General features: G+C 51.6%; 1 protein-coding gene across 4 annotated transcripts in view; it reads left to right on the top strand.

The window, feature by feature from the left end:
- The window catches only part of LOC123351805 (IgGFc-binding protein-like), a 117800-nt gene that overhangs the window by 64866 nt on the left and 33206 nt on the right, over window positions 1-19728 (top strand). For all 4 annotated transcript variants that reach the window (XM_044991454.1, XM_044991453.1, XM_044991451.1 and 1 more), the window contains 5 exons: window positions 9522-10099; window positions 10592-11162; window positions 11891-12486; window positions 18531-19104; window positions 19340-19533. In XM_044991454.1, the coding sequence (XP_044847389.1) occupies window positions 9522-10099; window positions 10592-11162; window positions 11891-12486; window positions 18531-19104; window positions 19340-19533 (2513 nt within the window). The remainder of the gene's footprint in view (window positions 1-9521; window positions 10100-10591; window positions 11163-11890; window positions 12487-18530; window positions 19105-19339; window positions 19534-19728) is intronic.

Genomic DNA, 19728 nt, shown 5'->3' with positions numbered 1-19728 from the left:
CTGATCATGTTGGTGAGACCCACCAGCCAGACACCTGGGAAAGAATTCTCTGTTCTTCTTCGAGTGATTGCTCCTATGCATTCCAGTTAGGTGTGCGCGCCGTGCGTGCACGGCTCTTCGGAACATTTTTACCCTAGCAACTCCGGCGGGCCGGCTGGGCGCCCCCTGGAGTGGCGCCGCCATGGCGCTGGATATATACCCCAGCCGGCCCGTCCGCTCCTCAGTTCCTTCTTACCGCCCGTGACGGCCAGTTGGAACAGTGGAGTGCTCCCTTTCCTCCACAGCCCTAGTGTTTCTCTACTCTTGAGTGTACATAGTTGTTTAGGTTACTTAGTTGTTAGTTTAGTTGAATAAGTTTAGTTAGCTATAGTATAGAATAAGGGAATAAGGGGGGTTTACCCCTCTTCTTCCGCAACCGGTGCGGGCTCATGCCCAAGGCACCGGGGTTTAAGCCCTGTGCGACTTGCCAGCGGCACATGCCTGTCGGGGACCCGCACGACTCCTGCCTGCGCTGCCTCGGGGAAACCCACCGTCCAGATAAGTGTCCTATCTGCACGGCCTTTAAGCCTAGAACACGAAAGGAGCGGGACAGTCGTTTAAAGCAGCTCCTTATGGAGGCAACGCTCCAGCCTCCCGCACCGACCCCGGCGGCGCCGAAGTCGTCATCGGCGCGCAGCGCACTGGCGGCCCCGAGCCGCTCCGGTACCGAGGCTCCTCGACCTCTGCAACCGGCACCGGTGACCCGGCACCGTTCCCTCTCCCCAACGAGGAAACGTAAGCCGGCGAAGACGGCCTCGAAGCCGCATCCTCCGGGACCAATAGCCGAGCCACCACCGACGCCTCCGGTACCGGCTGTGGTGGTGCACAGACCGTGCACGGTACCGTTGACTCCGGCGCCGGAAGGGCCGTCGAGTCCGGTACCACCCTGCTCCCCGGTGCCAACCGCGGTCGAGCTGCAGCTCCCGTCCATGCCTGAGACGTTCTCGACGGCGAGAGAGCTCATCGAGCTCACAGAGGCACCGAGCCTCCGGCCCCCGGCACCGCCGGTGTGGGCTGTTAAGTCAGCGGGTAAGCCGGCTATGATGCGGCCTCCTTCCCCTGACGGACGGGATAGACGGCGCTCCAGGTCTCGGTCTCAATCCCGGTCCCGAAGACGGTCACCGTCACGCCACTCCAGGTCCCGGCACCGCTCACCATCGCGGTACCGTTCACCTTCTCGGGGCCGGTCACAGTCCTGGTACCGCTCAACATCGCGGTACTGGTCGCACTCCCGGAGACGCTCCCGGTCCCGGTCGCCAGCCCGTCGGCACCGCAGAAGGTCCGATTCCTGGCACCGTTCCCGGCACCCTGACTCCCGAAGCCGCTCCCGGCACCGCCGGTTGAGATCCCGGTCGAGCTCCCGGCACCGGTCGAGCTCCCGGCACCGCGGCAGTCGATAGTCCCGCTCTCCATCTCGGCACCGCGACGACCGGCACCGATCCTCGGCACTGTACGGGGACAGATTGCCAGCATCGACGGTGCAGTCCGTGAGTGCCTCCGCCCCCCGTGGCCGTCTCGTCACTCCTCGGTCGCTTCGCGGGCAGACAGCTATGGCCATCTTCAGGCTGTCCCGCAAGGACAAGTCCACGGTGCGCAGCAGTGGGGCTTTTGGGTCCCCTGGGCCCAGTACGAAGCTCAAGGGCTCCCTTGCCCCCCGCGGACCCCAGCCTCTGAACGCAGGGTGCCGGAGGCCACAGTCAGCAGGCCGCCCCCATCACCACCAGGTGAGGCCCAGTCGCCTCCTGGTCCTGTGGAGCATCTGCGCTCCGAGACAGCTGCCCATCCCATAGAGGAACCACCTTCGGAGGCCGTGGTCTAAGGTCGGTCCTCGTCATCCTCGCCAGATGAGGCTGTGGCGGGGGCGTCCACAGCGGACCCTCCACCTATTGACTTGCGGGCCCACCAAGACCTTCTTCGCCGGGTGGCGAAGGCTATCGACCTCCCCGTGGTGGAGGTCGCTGAGGATGATGACCCGGTGACTAATGTAATTGGTGCTGAGGCCCCAGTGCGGGTGGCCTTACCATTCATCCGCACCATTCAAAAGAATGCCACTACCATCTGGCAGTCACCGGCGTCCGTCCCTCCCACCGCTTGCGGGGTAGAAAGGAAGTACTCTGTTCCCCCCACGGGGTACGAGTATTTGTATACCCATCCTGCACCAGACTCACTCGTGGTCCAGTCGGTCAACGACAGGGAGAGACATGGCCAGCCGGCTCCAGCGCCGAAATCCAAGGAAGCTAGGCGCATGGATCTGTTGGGCCGAAAGGTCTACTCAGCGGGGGGTCTCCAGCTCCGGATCGCCAACCAGATGGCCCTCCTCGCCCGATACACCTCGACATCATGGTGTCCCTGGCGAAGTTCTCGGAGCTGATCCCGACAGCCTCACGCCAGGAATTCTCGGCCCGCCTGGAAGAGGGCAAGAAATCCTCCAGGTCCTCCATCCAGGCCGCTCTGGACTCGGCGGACTCGGGTGCCAGAACCCTGGCCTCAGGAGTGACCATGACGCGAATCTCCTGGCTGCAGTCCTCCACCCTGCCACCGGAGGTGCAGTACACTTTACAGGACCTACCCTTCGACACTCAGGGTCTGTTTTCGGAAAAGACGGATTCCAGAATTCAGACCCTCAAGGACGGTCGAATTGCCATTAGCACTCTGGGTATGCACACACCGGCTACCCAGCGAAGGTCATTCCGGCAGCAACCCTACCGGCCCTTTAATCAGCCCAGGTCGCGACCCTATAATAGCCGGCGACCCGGCCTGAATCGCCGTAGACCGTCGGGCAACAGGCGCAACCAGACCCAGGCGCCTTCCAAGGCCTCTCAAGGGCCCAAACAGGCCTTTTGATGGGACGCCCGAGGACGGCCCATCAGACTCTGTACCGGATCCTTCCCGATTATTTTACAACCGCCTTTCCCACTTCCTTCCAGCGTGGTCCCAAATAACAACGGACAACTGGGTGCTTCGTACAATCCAGTCTGGTTACCGCCTTCAATTTTTTTCGCCCCCTCCTTCCCACCCACCTTCCCCGTCCCTCTTCAGGGACCCCTCTCACGAGCAATTCCTCCTACAAGAGGTCGAGACTCTGTTGAGCTTGGATGCCATAGAGGAGGTGCCTCACGACATGCGGGGCAGGGGATTCTATTCCCGATATTTTCTCATCCCCAAGGCGAAAGGAGGTCTACGTCCTATACTGGACCTCCGGGAGCTCAACAGGTACCTGCTCAAGCTCAAGTTTCGCATGGTCACCCTGGGGACCATCATTCCCTCCCTGGATCTGGGAGACTGGTTTGCCGCCCTCGATATGAAGGACGCGTACTTCCATATCGCGATTTACCCTCCCCATTGACGCTACCTGCGGTTCATAGTCAAGAACGCGCACTACCAGTTTGCAGTGCTGCCATTCGGCCTGTCCACCGCGCCGAGGGTCTTTACCAAATGCATGGCAGTGGTGGCCGCAGCCCTCCGCCATCATCACATACACGTATACCCGTATCTCGACGACTGGCTGGTTCGCGGGACATCCCGACAGCTGGTAAAGGACCAGATGTCAGAGATACTATCCCTATTTCGCTTCCTCGGCCTTCTCATCAATGCCGAGAAGTCCACCCTAGCTCCATCGCAGCGGGTGGAGTTCATTGGAGCGGTCCTCAACTCCAGTTTGGCCAGGGCCTGCCTCCCTCGATCTCGGCACCAGACGATGGTCTCCATCATCCAAGACCTTCTCACCTTTCCCACGACAACGATTCGGTCCTGCCTGCGCCTCCTGGGCCACATGGCGTCCTGTACGTTCGTCACCGCGTACACGAGGCTCCGCCTTCGCCCTTTTCAATCTTGGCTGGCGTCGATATACCGCCCGCACCGCGACTCGATAGACATGGTAGTCACCGTCACAAAACCGACACTCGCTTCGCTCAGCTGGTGGCTGAACCCAGAGGTCGTGTGTGCAGGAGTCCCGTTCCGCCCTCCTCGCCTATCCGTCACCCTGACCACGGATGTCTCGGCATTGGGATGGGGGGCTCACCTGGGCGACCTTCACACCCAGGGTCTCTGGTCGCCCCAAGAGCTCGCTCTCCACATCAACGTCCGGGAGCTGCGAGCGATCCGTTTGGCGTGTCACACCTTCCGCGCCCGTCTCCAAGGCCGCTGCGTGACAGTCTTCACGGACAACACGACGGCAATGTTCTACGTGAACAAGCAGGGCGGAGCCCGCTCCTCCCTCCTCTGCACGGAAGCGATGCTCCTGTGGGACTTCTGCGTGACCCACTCGATTCACCTGGAAGCATCATTTCTTCCAGGAGTGCAGAACACGCTGGCTGACCATCTCAGCAGGTCGTTCCTCGCCCATGAGTGGTCCCTTCGTCCAGATGTGGTACACACGATTTTCCAAAGGTGGGGATTTCCCCAGATAGACCTGTTCGCCTCCAAGGAGAACAGGAAGTGCCACCAGTTCTGCTCCTACCAGGGTCGCTCTCCGGGCTCCCTGTCGGATGCATTCCTTTACTCATGGACGGATCACCTCCTCTACGCCTTCCCTCTGTTCCCACTCATACACCGTGTGCTACTCAAGCTTCGGAGGGACAGGGCCCACCTAATACTCGTCGCTCCGGCCTGCCCGAGGCAGCATTGGTACACCCTGCTGCTCGAGCTCTCCGTTCGGGATCCCATTCCCCTTCCATTATGGCCGGACCTCATCACGCAGGACTTCGGCAGACTCCGCCACCCGGACCTACAGTCCCTCCATCTTACAGCTTGGTACCTGCGTGGCTGACCCACGCAGAGAGGGACTGTTCGGTGGCAGTACAGCAAGTCCTGCTTGAAAGCAGAAAGCCTTCCACTCGCTCCACCTATCTCGCGAAATAGAAGCGCTTTGCGCTCTGGTGTGACCAGCGCGGCCTTAATCCCTTCCTAGTCCCTATCTCTACAATCCTGGACTACCTCTGGTACCTTAAGGAACAAGGACTCGCGGTCTCCTCCTTGAAGGTGCACCTGGCAGCCGTGTCCGCCTTTCGTCCATCCATAGAAGGTCGATCCATCTTCTCGAACCAGATGGTTTCCCGCTTCCTTAAGGGCCTGGACCGGTTGTACCCGCCGATACGACGTCCTACCCTGGCCTGGGATTTGAACCTGGTTCTGGCCAGGCTTATGGGAGCCCCCTTTGAGCTCTTGGCCACGTGCTCCCTGCTCTACCTCTCGTGGAAGACGGCTTTCCTCGTCGCTATAACGTTGGCAAGACGGGTGTCCAAGCTCCGTGCCCTCACGGTTGGTCCGCCGTATACTGTCTTCCATGCAGACAAGGTGCAGCTTCGACCACACCCGGCCTTCCTCCCTAAGGTGGTGTCGGCCTTCCACCTCAACCAGGAGATCTTCCTTCTGGTCTTCTTCCCGAAGCCGCACGCCTCCCCTCGGGAGCAACAGCTTCATACCCTGGACGTCCGCAGGGCTCTCGCTTTTTATATCGAGCGGACGAAGCCCTTCCGGCGTTCGACCCAGCTGTTCGTAGCGGTTGCCGACCGCATGAAAGGCGAGCCGGTCTCCTCGCAGCGGATTTCCTCCTGGGTGACGGCATGTATCCGGACATGCTACGAGCTTGCTCGCGTGCCTGCATGCCGCCTCACTGCTCACTCGACGAGAGCGCAGGCCTCGTCTGCCGCCTTCCTGGCCCATATTCCTATCCAGGACATCTGTAGAGCGGCCACCTGGTCTTCTGTACACACCTTCGCTTCCCACTACGCGTTGGTGCAGCAATCTAGAGACGATGCGGCCTTCGTCTCAGCAGTCCTACATTCGTCCATGTCTCACTCCGACCTAGGTAAGGCTTGGGAATCACCTAACTGGAATGCATAGGAGCAATCACTCGAAGAAGAAAAGATGGTTACTCACCGTAGTAACTGTTGTTCTTCGAGATGTGTTGCTCCTATCCATTCCAGACCCGCCCTCCTTCCCCACTGTCGGAGTAGCCGGCAAGAAGGAACTGAGGAGCGGACGGGCCGGCTGGGGTATATATCCAGCGCCATGGTGGCGCCACTCCAGGGGGCGCCCAGCTGGCCCGCCGGAGTTGCTAGGGTAAAAATGTTCCGAAGAGCCGTGCATGCACGGCGCGCACACCTAACTGGAATGGATAGGAGCAACACATCTCGAAGAACAACAGTTACTACGGTGAGTAACCGTCTTTTGTAACTCGGAACCCTCCCCATCCAGTGTCCCATCACTGGCTGTTGGAGACATTGCTGCTACCACTCACAGATCAGCTACATGCCATTGTGGGCAGTCTCATCACACCATCCCCTCCATAAACTTATCAAGCTCAATCTGGAAGCCAGTAAGGTGTTTTGCCCTTATTGCTCCCCTGGGAAGGCTGTCCCAGAACTTCACTCCTGGGATGGGTATCCTCTAATTTCAAAGCTAAATTTGTTGATGACCAGTTGATGTCCATTTGTTTTTGTGTCAACATTGGCACAGTAACTCCTCTCCCTCCCTGGTGTTTATCCCTCTGCTGTATTTATAGAGCACAATCATATCTTCCTTCAGCCTTCTTTTGGTTAGGCTAAACAAGCCAAGCTCTTTGAGTCTTGTCTCATAAGTTAGCGTGACAGGGTTGGGACTCACCACCTAGCGCCTCCTGCTGGTTGTCTCTGGGAATTAGCTCAGTCCAGTGGAGCGCCCTCTCCTGGTAGTGTCCCACCTGCTGTCTCACCCTTGGTTGGCATCTGAGCCTGCATCGCTCTCCAGCTCACGGCGTCCTTTTCCGGACCACTGCCCTCCAGCAGTGCCCCTTAGTCCATCCACACCCGCTTCCGGGGGGGTGGGGGAAGGGGGTTGATCAGCAGTCTTTCTATGCCTCAGCCACCATGTCCAACCACACCCCAAAAGTCTAATCCCTCTTGTCAGGGATCTGGCGTGTCTGTAATGGCTGCTCCCCACTGCCGATGGCTGGGTGTACTGCAAGGGGGGAAAGGGGCGGACCCAGGCCCACCCTCTACTCTGGGTCCTGGCTCAGGGACCCTCTGGCAGCAATCTCATTGTCCTCCTTCTCTCCCCTTGTCTGTCCACCTCCCTGGGCCACTTCCCCTATGGCCTCTTGCACCTCTTAGGCCCTTCCCTTCAGGGCCTGCAGCCTGGGAGGCTATGGGGTAGAGCACCCTTCTGCTCCCTGAGCTTGGCCAGCACTGCGCTGTCGACGGTGCTAGTCTCCCAGTTCTGGAGACCGACCTTCCCCTGTCAAAGGCCTGGGACAGACTGACTCTCCTCTCCCTGAGCAGCCTTTTTATAGGGCTGAGCCTAGCCCTGATTGGCTGTGTCCAATCTGGGCCCTGATTGGCTCCCAATAAGCCCTTCTCTAATTGGCTGCCTGTCTGCGCAGGAGCACTGGCCTCGTGCAGCCTACACTCTCAGGGAGTGAGGCAGCTGCCCCACTACAGTTAGGTTTTCTATTCCTTGGATCATCCTAGTCGCCCTTCTCTGCACCTGTTCTAGTTGGAATTAATCTTTCTTAAACATAGGAGACCAGAATTACACACACTATTCCAGATGAGGTCTCACTGGTGCCATGTATAATGGTACTAACACTGCCCTGTCTCTACTGGTAATATCTCTCCTGATGCCTCCTAGGACTGCATTAGCCTTTTTTCCCAGCTGCATGACATTGGTGGCTCTTAGTCATCCTGTGCTCAACTAATATACCCAGGTCTTTCTTCTCCTCTGTCACTTCCAACTGATACATCCGCAGTTTATAACACAAATTCTTCTTGTTAGTTCCTAAATGCATGACCTTGCACTTTGCACTATTAAATTTCATCCCATTTCTATTACTCCAGTTTTCAAGGTCATCAAGATCTTCTCGTATGATATTCCAGTTCTCCTCCATATTGGTAATACCCCCCAATCTTGTGTCATCTGCAAATTTTGTTACCACACTCCTACTTTTTGTGTGTATTTTAAAAATGTAAAATAAGATTGATCCCAAGACCAATCCCTGAGGAACTCCACTATTAACCTTCCTCCAGCCTGACAATTCACCTTTCAATATGTCCTGTTGTAGTATCCCCTTTAACCAGTTGCTTATCCACCTTACGATTCTCATATTAATCCTCATCTTCTCCTATTTAACTAATAATTTCCCATATGGAACTGTATCGAATGTCATACTGAAATTCAAGTATGTAAGATCTACTGCATTTCCCTTGTCTAAAAAATCAGTTATCTTCTCAAAGAAGGAGAACAGGTTGGCTGGACATGATCTACATTTTGTAAAACCATGTTGTATTTTATCCCAAATACATATACCTCTGTTTCCTTACTGCTTTCTTTTTCAAAGACCTGCATACAACTGAGGTCAAACTAACAGGCCTGTAATTTCCTGGATCACTTTTCTCCCTTTCTTAAAAATAGGACCAATATTAGAAATTCTCCCCCAAGTTTACAGATTAATTAAAATTTCTTGCTATTGGGCTTGCAATTTCATGTGGCAGTTGCCTTAATATTCTTGGATGGAGATTATACAGGTCCTCCGATTTAGTTCCATTAAGCTCTTTGAGTTTGACTCCCACCTTGGATGCGGAAACTTCTACTTCCATATACTTGTTCCCATTAGCTATCCTGCCACTACCCCAAAACTCTCCAATACTCTTATTAAAAACTGAGGAAATTCATACCTGGATTTTCTTTAATCTCCACCCCATCCTCAGTGCTTAGTGTCTCTTTTTATTTATATGGCTATACAAAATGTTACTCTTGGTTTTAATTTCGTTTGCAAGGTCCAACTTTGCTTGGCTTTTGGCAGTTCTCACTTTATCCCTACACTTTCTGACCTACAAGAGATAGCTTTCCTTCCTGATCCATCCCTTCATCCATTCCTTGTTGGCTTTCTTCTTTCTCTTAATCACCTGTTTGAGACGCTTGCTCATCCAGCTCAGTCTGCAATCCCTCCCTATGATTTTTTTCCCCTTGCTTGGAATGCAGGCTTCAGATTGTTTCTGAAACTCCAAGCCTCCTCCACATTCAGATCCTTGAGTTCTTCAGTCCAGTCTACTTCCTGGTCCCTAACTAATTATCCATTTTTTTTAAGTTTGCCCTTTTGAAATCAAGGATCCTAGTTGCAGATCTGTTTTTGTTTATCCTTCCATTTAAACTGAATTAGTTCATGATCACTTGAACTCTGGTTGTCCCCTACAACCAGTACTTCTAGGAGGTCCTCACTACTCACCAATACCAAATCTAAAATGGCATCACATCTTGTTTGTTCAGTGAGTATTGGTGAAAAATCTGTCAGCTATCCCATCCAGGAAAATCTGGGCCCTACTATTATTGCTAGCACTTTTCCTCCAATCTATATCTGGGAAGTTAAAATCTCCCATAATGACACAATTCCCAATAGTATTTATTTCATTATAGCCCCACAATATACATCCCCCTCTGTCTATTTTAAATACTGTTTTTGCATTGAGAGAACTTGCTGCTAAATCTGTGGGTCCTTCACTCCCCAGCCATGGAGTGCCACCTGGAGAACAGCCAGTACCAGCTCTGTGGAACAGCCTGCCCAGCCACGTGTGTGGACCAGTCAGCCCCCAGCAGCTGCCAAGACCCCTGCGTGGAAAGCTGCCAGTGCAAGGATGGTTTTGTGCTGAGTCAGGGCAAATGCATCCCCAAAGGCAAGTGTGGGTGCCAGTTTGAAGGGCGCCCCTATGCCCCCAACGAGAGCTTCTGGGTAGATGAGGCATGTGGGACACGGTGCATATGCAATGCAGCCACTAGACAAGTCGAATGCGTGGCTGCTACGTGCAAACACTTGGAGAGGTGCGGGCTAGTGAACAGTGTACGGGGCTGTTACCCCTCCAGCTACGCCACCTGCTCTGTGACAAGAAATCTGCACTATTCCACCTTTGATGGACAAAGATATGACTTCCAAGGCACCTGCCGCTACCAGCTCACAGCTCTGTGCAAGAAGGCAGAGGGACTGGTGGACTTTGAGGTCTACTTCCAGGAGAACAATACCGCTCCTGTACAGATCAAGGTTTATCAGACCAAACTCAAGATCAGCAATCAATTCCCTGGGAAAGTACTGGTGAGTTTCTTAAATTGTCTCTAGTCTCTCTAAAACATTTCTAGAAAGTCACCTGTGTCATCAACACAGGTTACAGACAGTGCATGGAAGGGCTGTGAAATATAGAATGAATGGTAAATGGATTCTTCTATGAACAGGGAGCCAATGGAGATATTTGAGGATTGGGGTGCTGCCATTTCACTTGAGATGGGTCAGAAAGTGTCAGTAGCATCCAGCATATGTGGGAACCTGGCGAGCTGGGGTTCAGGTAGAACAGAGAGGAGGGAACTGCAATAGCCAAAGCCAGAGGTAATGAAAGTCTGGTTGAGGATCCTGTCCAGTCTGGAGAGCTGGGATTCAGGCAGGTTGTAGGGACTGGAGCAGGGCAGACTGGACAAAACGTTAAACAGAGGTGGATTTTTATTATAATTATGGGCTGGAGCTCTGTGCTGGAGTGAGAGGTTCCACAACGAGCGAGCGATGTTTCATATACTGAATGATTTGCTCTTACAGATGAATGGTTTCCTGATTAACCTTCCCTTCAACCTCAATGATAAGAAAATCACTGTGTATAGAAAGGGCTGGGCCACAGTGATCCAGGCCGACTTTGGCCTCACTGTTACTTTTGCCGGGTGGTCAGGACGCATCACGGTCACCCTGCCATCGACCTACGCGGGAGCTGTGTGTGGTCTGTGTGGCAACTTCAACAAGGACAGGGAGGACGACTTGCTCATGAGGGATGGCACACTGGCACCAAGCCCAGTCAGCTTTGGCCAGAGCTGGAAGGTGGGAAACCTCCCAGGATGCTCTGTAGTAATGATACCACCATGCACAAATATAGAGGCAATTGAAAAGGAACAACGAGGTAGCAGAGGGCAGTGTGGGATCATCCTAGACAAGAATGGCCCCTTCAGAGGATGTCACAGCAAAGTGGACCCCCATGGATACTTCGTAGACTGCGTGTACAGCTATTGTGTCCTCAGTGAGCGGGAGAGTAATGTCTGCCAGGCCGTTGCTGGCTATGCTGAGGCATGTCAGGAAGCTGGAGCTATGGTGCATCCCTGGAGGACTACAAAATTTTGCTGTGAGTCGCCATGTTCACTACTGATTGTTCCATGGGGCTTGTTAATTTTTGTTGGCTGGTAAATGTTGATCTAAATGCTCAGCTTATCCAGTTCTGCAGAATGTTTCTTAAGTGACAAAGAAGCCCTCTCTCCAAATGATGGGTACAGTCATAGGAGCTGGCCCCTCACTGTGCTCTATCAATGTGCTGCACCCCAGGCCAGAGAGGCACTGTCTGGGGATGTAGTAGTTCCATCCGTGGTCCATCCAGTCAGTCCTTGATTTCCCTGCTGAGAGTTGACATAATCAGAGCTGGCAGTCAGTGGAGTCTTAGTAACTGAGCTGTCTGTTCACTAGGAACTGGTCTGGGAACCCACCAACTCGTCTCCCATAAGCCATCATCTGGGAATGAGTTTTAGGCACTACTGACCTGGACTCAAAGCAAAAAGCTAGTGGTGAAAAGCTCTGCAGAACAATTCTAGGCCCACGAGCCCTCCACTCCCTACACCCTGATCTTGGACCAGATTAGAAGCCGAACGCTTAGAGAGAGATTGTCTGTATCCCATTACCTGGTGTCTCTGGGGCCTAATTAGAGACCTGGGACCTAATTAGAGATGTTGCCCTTTTATTAATTAACCAAACTAAGGAAATAGAAAATTAGGAGCATGAATGAAATTGCATCTTCTGGTGATGGTTCATTGCACACATTGCTAATGCACTATATGAGCTAACTCTTTGTTCTAATTACAGCTCCGTCTTGTCCCCCAAAAAGTCACTACGAATTCTGCAGCAGCAGCTGTGATCTGACATGCAGCAACCTCTATGCCCCGGTGCAATGCACGACCCGGTGTAAGGAAGGCTGCGTGTGTGATGAGGGCTTTGTTCTCAGTGGTGACCGCTGTGTCCCCTTTTCCCAGTGCGGATGCCTCCACAGGGGACTTTACTACCAGGCCGGGGAGACCTTCCACCCGAGCGGTTCATGCAAGGAGCAGTGCGTGTGTCAGGCTGGTGGGGAGGTTGTGTGTAAGGCATTCTCCTGCGGCGCTGGTGAGCAATGCGGGGTGGTGGATGGCATCCAGAAATGTCACTCATTTGGATTTGCGACCTGTTCTGCCTCTGGCCATCCCCATTACCTCTCTTTCGACGGGGTCCCCTTTGACTTCCAAGGCACCTGCACCTACATCCTGGCCAAGACCTGCACCGATGACAGCAACCTTACACCATTCACTATCAGTGTAGAGAAAGAAGATTGGGACACTAGGAATGTGTCCGTGGCCAAGCTGGTGTCCATTCAGGTGTATGGCATCACACTCACCCTGCTGTGGAGCAAACAGGGGCTCATCATGGTAAGTCCTTCTCCAGATCCTAATTTAGATTGTTCCTGATTCCTTTTGGACAGGAGAGATTCTCTTCTCTTCTGGTTTGTCCTCTCGTGGCCAGAGGTCAATCTATAGGTGGCCTTCCTCAGTTTACCCTCTTGGACCTGTGAATAACTTTTACAACTTCTAATAATAGCAGCCATCCTAGGGCTCTTGTTTATTGAATTAACACACATTATGAATAAAGTTTTCACATCCACCCAATTATCTGGTCACTCCCAGGCTTTTCCTTCCTGTCTTCTCACTTCCCGAGTTTCAGGTTTCCCTGCTGGAGCGTACTGGTCTGCAGCAGCCTCTGTACTCTCTTCTGTTTTCCCTGAGAACTCTTTGTGCTGGGCCAGCAGCCTGGCCTCCTCCAGCTGCTCTTATAGGGGAATCATGTGATTGGTGCTCAGGTGCCTACTTAGTAACAAGGGTTGGCTGGCCTCAGGCCACTAGCCCTTAAGGGGCAAGTCACCCTGTTACAAGGTTCTTATTCCATGCTCATCACTGGAGTATTTGAGCATCTTCCAGTAATACACTAAGCAATGTGACTCACTTCTGTCTCCTATTTGTTCTCTCCTCCTCTCCCCAAGGGAAGTTGTGTCTTCAGTGGGGTCTTTTGTTGTGGATTTTTCTTAATATTCCACTCCCTCCCCTGAGCGTTCTGTATCCTTGCTCAGGGCCGGCCCACAACATTTTGGCACCTGAAGCGGGGAGCTCAAATGATGCCCCCTCGCTTGGGCCAAAACTTTGAAAGGTCTCAATTCTGCTTTCTTCCTGTTCTACTCCTCTCATGTTACTGCTCTGCAACTTATCCCAATAAAGGAGAAATAACAACTTAAAATGCCTTATTCAAAAATTTTAAGTAACACTTAACTTTCAAATGCCTGAACAGCAAATGTAATGTTTCTTGTCTGCATAGTAAACACTGGCATTTTAATCTGTTTTGAATAATCAAAGTGGTGCTTTCTCTGCCTTCTGCATTGCAAAGATTTGAACTGCTTCCTGAAGGTCCACAATCGGGGCCAGCTCATGCTCTATTGAGATGGTTACAAGGCCGACCAGCCTCTCCTGTGTCATTGTGGAGTGTAGATGTGTTTTTATGAACTTCAGCTTGGAGAATCTGCGTTCTCCACTGGCAACCGTTACAGGAAGTGTTAGAAGTATGCGCAGAGCAACAAAAGCATTTGGAAAGAGGGTGGTCATCTTATTTGTGTACATACATTCCAGAACAGCCTTTGGAGTTGATCCTGCTGAAATGTTTCTTGAAAGGGCTTTCAGTTCATCACCTAAATCACTCACATCAATATTGCTCATGTCATCATGTGTCAACACTGTCTCTAGTGCCCTGCATTGCTGGTGTAGGTCTTCTTCGGGTATAGCGAGGAGTTTTGGAATATCATATAACATCCCAGTTATACTGCTGTGTTCCTTGAGCTGCATGAAACATTCTTCAACTGACTGTATTGCACAATCTAGCACCTGGTTAAAGAATTCAACTTTGAATTGTTGTTTGGGGTCTCTTATGGGATTTTCCTGTGCCTCATAATCAAAATGTCGTCTTCTTCGGTGACTCTTGTATTCTTGAATGGGTGGGAAAATAGCTTCAGTGTGAAGTTCCTCTGCCAACTTCTGTGCACTCTTCAGAACATTTTGAAATCCCTCATCTGACCAGTAAGACTGTAGGTATGATTTTGCTTTGTCCAGTTGTTCCATTGCTCCAGATATATCAAGGCCAACACCTTGCAGTCTCTTGCTTACAACATTTATTTCAAACAGCATGTCATGCCACAACACTAAGCCACACAGAAATTTGAAGTTATGTATGTTTCTGGTGATTCCATTCTCTCTGCCACTGTTCTCCCACAAACAGTTCCTGTCATAGCATTATCCTCCATAATGGCAACTATGGCACCATCTATCTTCCCAATTTGGTGTTTGATAGGCTTTACTGCCTCACTCGACTTTCCCATCGTGTGGTGCTTAGTGGTTTCAGTGTCAGAGAGGATGTTTCCAGATGTTGCTTCAAAATTTGCCGTCAATGAATTGATGCAGAGAAAAATACATAGCTGCTTTGAATTACATTAAAAAATTCAGCAGCCTCACTAGAAGCTGATGCTGCATCACTGACCACCAAGTTCAATGAATGAGAACTGCATGGGACAAAAAAAGCTCGAGGGTTTAGCTCTTGGATCCATGTTTGCACTCCTCTGTTCTTTCCTCTCATGTTGGCACCATTATCACAGCCCTGACCTCTCATGTCAGCTATTGCAATTCTCGTATCTTCCAGATTTTTAATAAGCACATTTGTCATACCAGCTCTTATAGTATCATCAATGTCAATAAATTCTAGAAAATGCTCTCTGACAGTCACCATTGCAGGGACATTTTCACTAGGTTCTGTCGTTGTTACAAAATGCATCATTAAAGTCATTTGTTCCATATGGCTGATGTCAGGTGTGCAGTCCAGAATAACAGAGTAATATCTTGCTAACTTCAGATCTGCCACAATCTTCTGTTTGAATTCTGTTGCCAGTTACTGTATGATCTCATTTTGAATTGTTTTTCCAAGGTAGTGGTGTGTGTACATTTTTTGGGTGGTGACTCTTCTTTGATGTTCTTGGAGTATAGCATCAAACTCAGCCACCAGCTCCACAATTTTAAGGAAGTTTCCATTGTTTGGCACATACAGCTGATCTGAAGTGCCTGACAGTGCTAGGTTTTGTGTAGCAAGCATTCTCAGAATGGCAATGAGCCTTTTCAGAAAATTTTGCCAGTAAAGAGGCTCTGATGCAATCTTCTCTTGATGCTGATCATCTATGGTGGCCTTTAACCTTAGTCTCATCTCAAGCTCTTTCCACCGATGGAATGCTCTCTGATGATGTGCTGCCTTCTCATGGCATGCCAGATTTCTAGCCTGATTTTTCCAGTCCTTTGTTCCTGTAGAATCCAATGTTGCTGGAACATTAGACTGGAAGAGTTTGCAACAAAAACAGTATGCAGCATTCTGGGTTTTTTGAGTACATAAGCCATGGCATCTCCACTTTCTTACCATTGGGGATTTCATGCCATTAATGTGTTGGATGGAAACTTCTATTTTCATTCTCTTTGGGGAACATGAAGTTTTTCACTTGCTGTGGCCCAGGCAGTACAAGGAAGTCCCTCAGGCTACTGCTCAAGTGGGTCCACAGTCCTGGATCATCCAGACTTAAGGAACTAAACTCAGCAGCAGCTGTTTCTTGTGCCTCCACCAAACTCTTCTCTGATCTACACTTTTCTTCAGGAATGTGCATGGTTACATCCATTTGAGATGGAGATATAGATGCTGCAGTAGCTGCCAGGTCACCTGCACACTGATTAACTGGAAGATGAGGCATCTCCTCACCACTCACATCCTCACTGGGGCCAGAAGGCTCACCGTGAACATTTGTGTCTATGTATCTCAGGAGACCTCCTTCCTGCTTAAATAGAAAAGTTTCCTTTGCTTTCTTTCTTTTTCTGAATGCTGCCCCAGAGTGATGTTTTCTTCTTTCACTCATGACTGCTGTTCTGTGCCAGCTAGAGTGGCTCTCAACACTCAAATGAAGGGGACAAATAAGCGGGCTGGTAGCAGGGCCTGAGTGAGGGAAGATATCAGTATCTTAAGGGCCTAACTGGCTCCTACTTCTTCAGTTGACTGCCTGTTCTCCTCAAGCGGGTTCAGGGAAGCAGCAGGAAACAGGAAGCTCCCTGAGAAGCTGGTGTTAATCAGTCCAGGCTCCTGAAGGTGCTAGAGAGGTACATAAGAGGCTCCTCCTCCTCTCTCTCCCTGCAGCTCCTGCTGCTTTCAGTTATGTCTCTTGTGCCCTCCTTCCTCTAGCACAACACTCCACCATCTCTGTGCATATAGAGCAGAGAGAATACATATGCACCAGCAGTGGACACAATTTTTTACACTCTGGGTCCTAGTGGCGCCCCCCCCCCCCCCGCACAGTTTGGCACCTGAAGCGGTTGCCTCAGTTTGCCTCATGGTAAGGCCAGCCCTGTCCTTGCTCCTTCCCCCTCCCTCCCAGCCTCCTGCACACTGTGAAACAGCTGTTTGCAGTGGGCAGGAGGCGCAGTCACTGATCTGTGGGGCCTGCGGATGGGAGGGAGGCACTGGGGGAGGGAGAGAGCTTGACTGCCAGTGGGTGCTAAGCACCCACCATTTTTTCCCCATGGGCACTCCAGCCCCGGAGTATGTACGGAGTTGCCACCTATGGTCCCACACCAGATCTAAGGCTCAGCATCTGGTTACCAGTGATTTCAGCTCTAACGATCACTGAACGATACAGCGGAGGGTCAAATGCTGTCCAGGACTCCTTAGTCAGCACCACGATCACCATTCTTTCACTGGGATCTGACCTCTCTAATCCCTGCTTAGCAAGTGAGCTTCTGTTTAGGGGAAACTCCTCAATCAGTCAGGACCGAGTAAGTACCGTTCTGCTCATACAGTCAGGATAACAACATTTCATTACCCCTCCACTCAAATTTAAAAATATTACTAAAGCTGATGTTAAAAAATTATATAATAGACAGGTTAAGAAAAGAGTGTCTGTACAAGTGATTTGTAACCCAACACCGGCCAAAATGGAGCACTTTGGCAAATCAGCCCCCTCTGCTGAATACGTAGGCAGAGTTGGTGTGTTTATACAAATACCATCTGTTCCTGGAGTCCTTTTCCTCAGCTCATACACACGGTTTTCATCCCCAAACTTTAGCTGATCTTTTAGATACCCTGGGCACAGGCCATTGAACACCTTGAAGATAAGGACAGAGAACTCAGTGCTCTCTGGAAAGCCAGGGTAGCGTCAGGTTTGATAGCTTCACCGTAGCCAGTCTTGCTGAGGAGATGTGTTGCAGAGGCGTGTACCAGCTGAAGTTTTCTAAGTGCCAAGGGCTTCATGTCTGGTTATAGCCCACTGCTGTAATCCTGACAAAAGTTGACAAAAGCATGAGTAACTGAGGACAGGTCATCATCCAGGCAGATGGGACTGAATCTCATAGTCCACAGGCGATGGTGGAAAGCATTACTCATGGATGCTGCTATGTGAGAGCTTCTCGTGGGCACAGTGAGCATCCTCCAGCTCAGCTCTGTCTTCTCTGCTGCCATTCCTGGTTCACAATGTGCGGGTTTTTAGGGGAGGGAGGACATGGACAATAAGTAGGAGATAGTTCTGAGTGTAGGTGTGGGCATGAAGCAGAGCTGCAGGCCAAATGTGGGTGCAGGAGATGGGGATGGTAAAGAGAGAGGATCAGGGAGGAGGTGGGTGGTTAGCAAAAGGAGATTGGAGAGGTAAGCCAGGGTGACGAGCTTGCAACATATAGACAAGAAGTTTCCCCTTGAAGATTTGCCTCCATTTTTTCTAACCTGGGTATTGACTTTGAACCTGAACTCTCCTTCTTCTCCTAAACCTCCTCTTGCTGCAAATCTGCCTGTTGGCAATGGCATCATTATCCTCTCTGCCACTGTTTGTGCTCAGCCTTTGCTGAAATCCTCCCTTGAGCCTCCATCACCTCTCCCCTTGACTCTGGGGGTCTCATCAGAGCAGCAGGATGGGAACAGATTGGTGGGGAGTGATTTGAGTGGAAATCGTGGTGCTGATTATCTCTGAGGACCTCACAAAAATCACACTACACTAGCACAAAGGGAACAGCTGAGATGTGGTGAAGTCAGCTCCCAAACAGGTGCAGGCGAAGAGCAGGGTAAGGAGATGGAGGGAGTGGGAAAGAGAAAGGATCAGGAGTGAGATCAGCGGCAGAGAGAGATGTGGGCCAGAGTGATCATGTGGTATAGTGATCAGGGCTTTTACTGCCTAATTTATTGCAGACCTGGGACCAGATTCTGATCTCAGTGGCCCTGGCGTAAATCTTGATTTATTCTAAAGTGAGTCATGCTGGATTTACATTACAGTGTCAGTGAGAACAGAATCTCAAAACTCACTGCCCATAACCCAAACCCTATAGTATCCTCTCCCCACAGCTCACACAGGATGCTCTGTCTCTTCCAGGTGGACGGGGTGTCCCACAACCTGCCTGTGATCGTGGCCGATGGGCGACTCTGGGCATATCAGCACAGTGTGAACGTCTTGGTGCAAACTGACTTTGGCCTCACCGTGAGCTACGACCTGGTTTACCAGGTCAGAGTCATAGTCCCGGGTCGCTACCATGGCCGGATGTGCGGCCTGTGCGGGAACTACAAAGGGCAGCAGGATGACGAGTTCCTGCTCCCCGATGGCAGGGTGGCCCCTGACACTGCATCCTTCGGGTCTGCCTGGGAAGTTCAGATCCCAGAGGCATCCTGTACAGACAGATGTGCTGGGAACAGCTGTCCGGTCTGCAAGGAGGAGAGGAAAGATGTCTTCAAAGCGCACAACTACTGCGGGTTGCTCACAGCCTCTGATGGCCCTTTTGCCACCTGCCACGGCACGGTCAGCCCCAACGTGTATTTCAACAACTGCTTGTATGATCTGTGCCTGGGCAATGGGGACTCCCAGGTCCTGTGCCAGAGCATCCACAGCTACGTGACAGCCTGCCAAGAGGCCAGGGCCCCCATCCAGCCCTGGAGGAGCGCGTCCTTCTGCCGTAAGTGCTGTAATGCTTATGGAACTCTGAGAAGCACTGGGGAGGGTCACAATTTCAAGACATCTCATTCCAAACCTTTGGGTTTCTTCAGAAACTCTTCTGGATGGAAACCAACCTTAAATAAGTGTCCTGGTCCTCTCCTCCCAGCCCTGCTCTCCTCTCCTTCATGTCTCTGTACCTCTCATTCATGGTGTGAGATCTTTCCTGTCCTAAATTAATTCTTTCTCTATTTAAGCTCTGACCTGCCCAGCCAACAGCCACTACGAGGTCTTGGCCAACCTCTGTACCACCACCTGCCCTGGAGACATCATGGACTGCCCGGAGGCCTATGCTGAAGGCTGCCAGTGTGACAAGGGCTTCTTCTTCGACGGCCAGGGCTGCGTGACTCTGGAGAACTGTGGGTGCTTCAAGCGTGGGAGATACTACAAGGTACCACCCCAAGCGGTCTGGGTCTGATCTAATTTTTGCTCTATCCACATCTTAATCCCTACACTAGCCAGGAGTAGGGTTAGCTATAGTGGATCAGAGCACTGGCCTATTTGGCCTGGCACCCCCACTCTGCTAGTACCCAATGCCCAAAGCGCCAAGAAAGGCAAGATTATTTAATTCCCTTTGTCTATTGTA

The sequence above is a fragment of the Mauremys mutica genome, chromosome 17 (assembly GCF_020497125.1).
Source record: "Mauremys mutica isolate MM-2020 ecotype Southern chromosome 17, ASM2049712v1, whole genome shotgun sequence".
In the NCBI taxonomy this organism is placed as follows: Eukaryota; Metazoa; Chordata; order Testudines; family Geoemydidae; genus Mauremys; species Mauremys mutica.
This window is presented reverse-complemented; position numbering and strand designations above follow the sequence as displayed.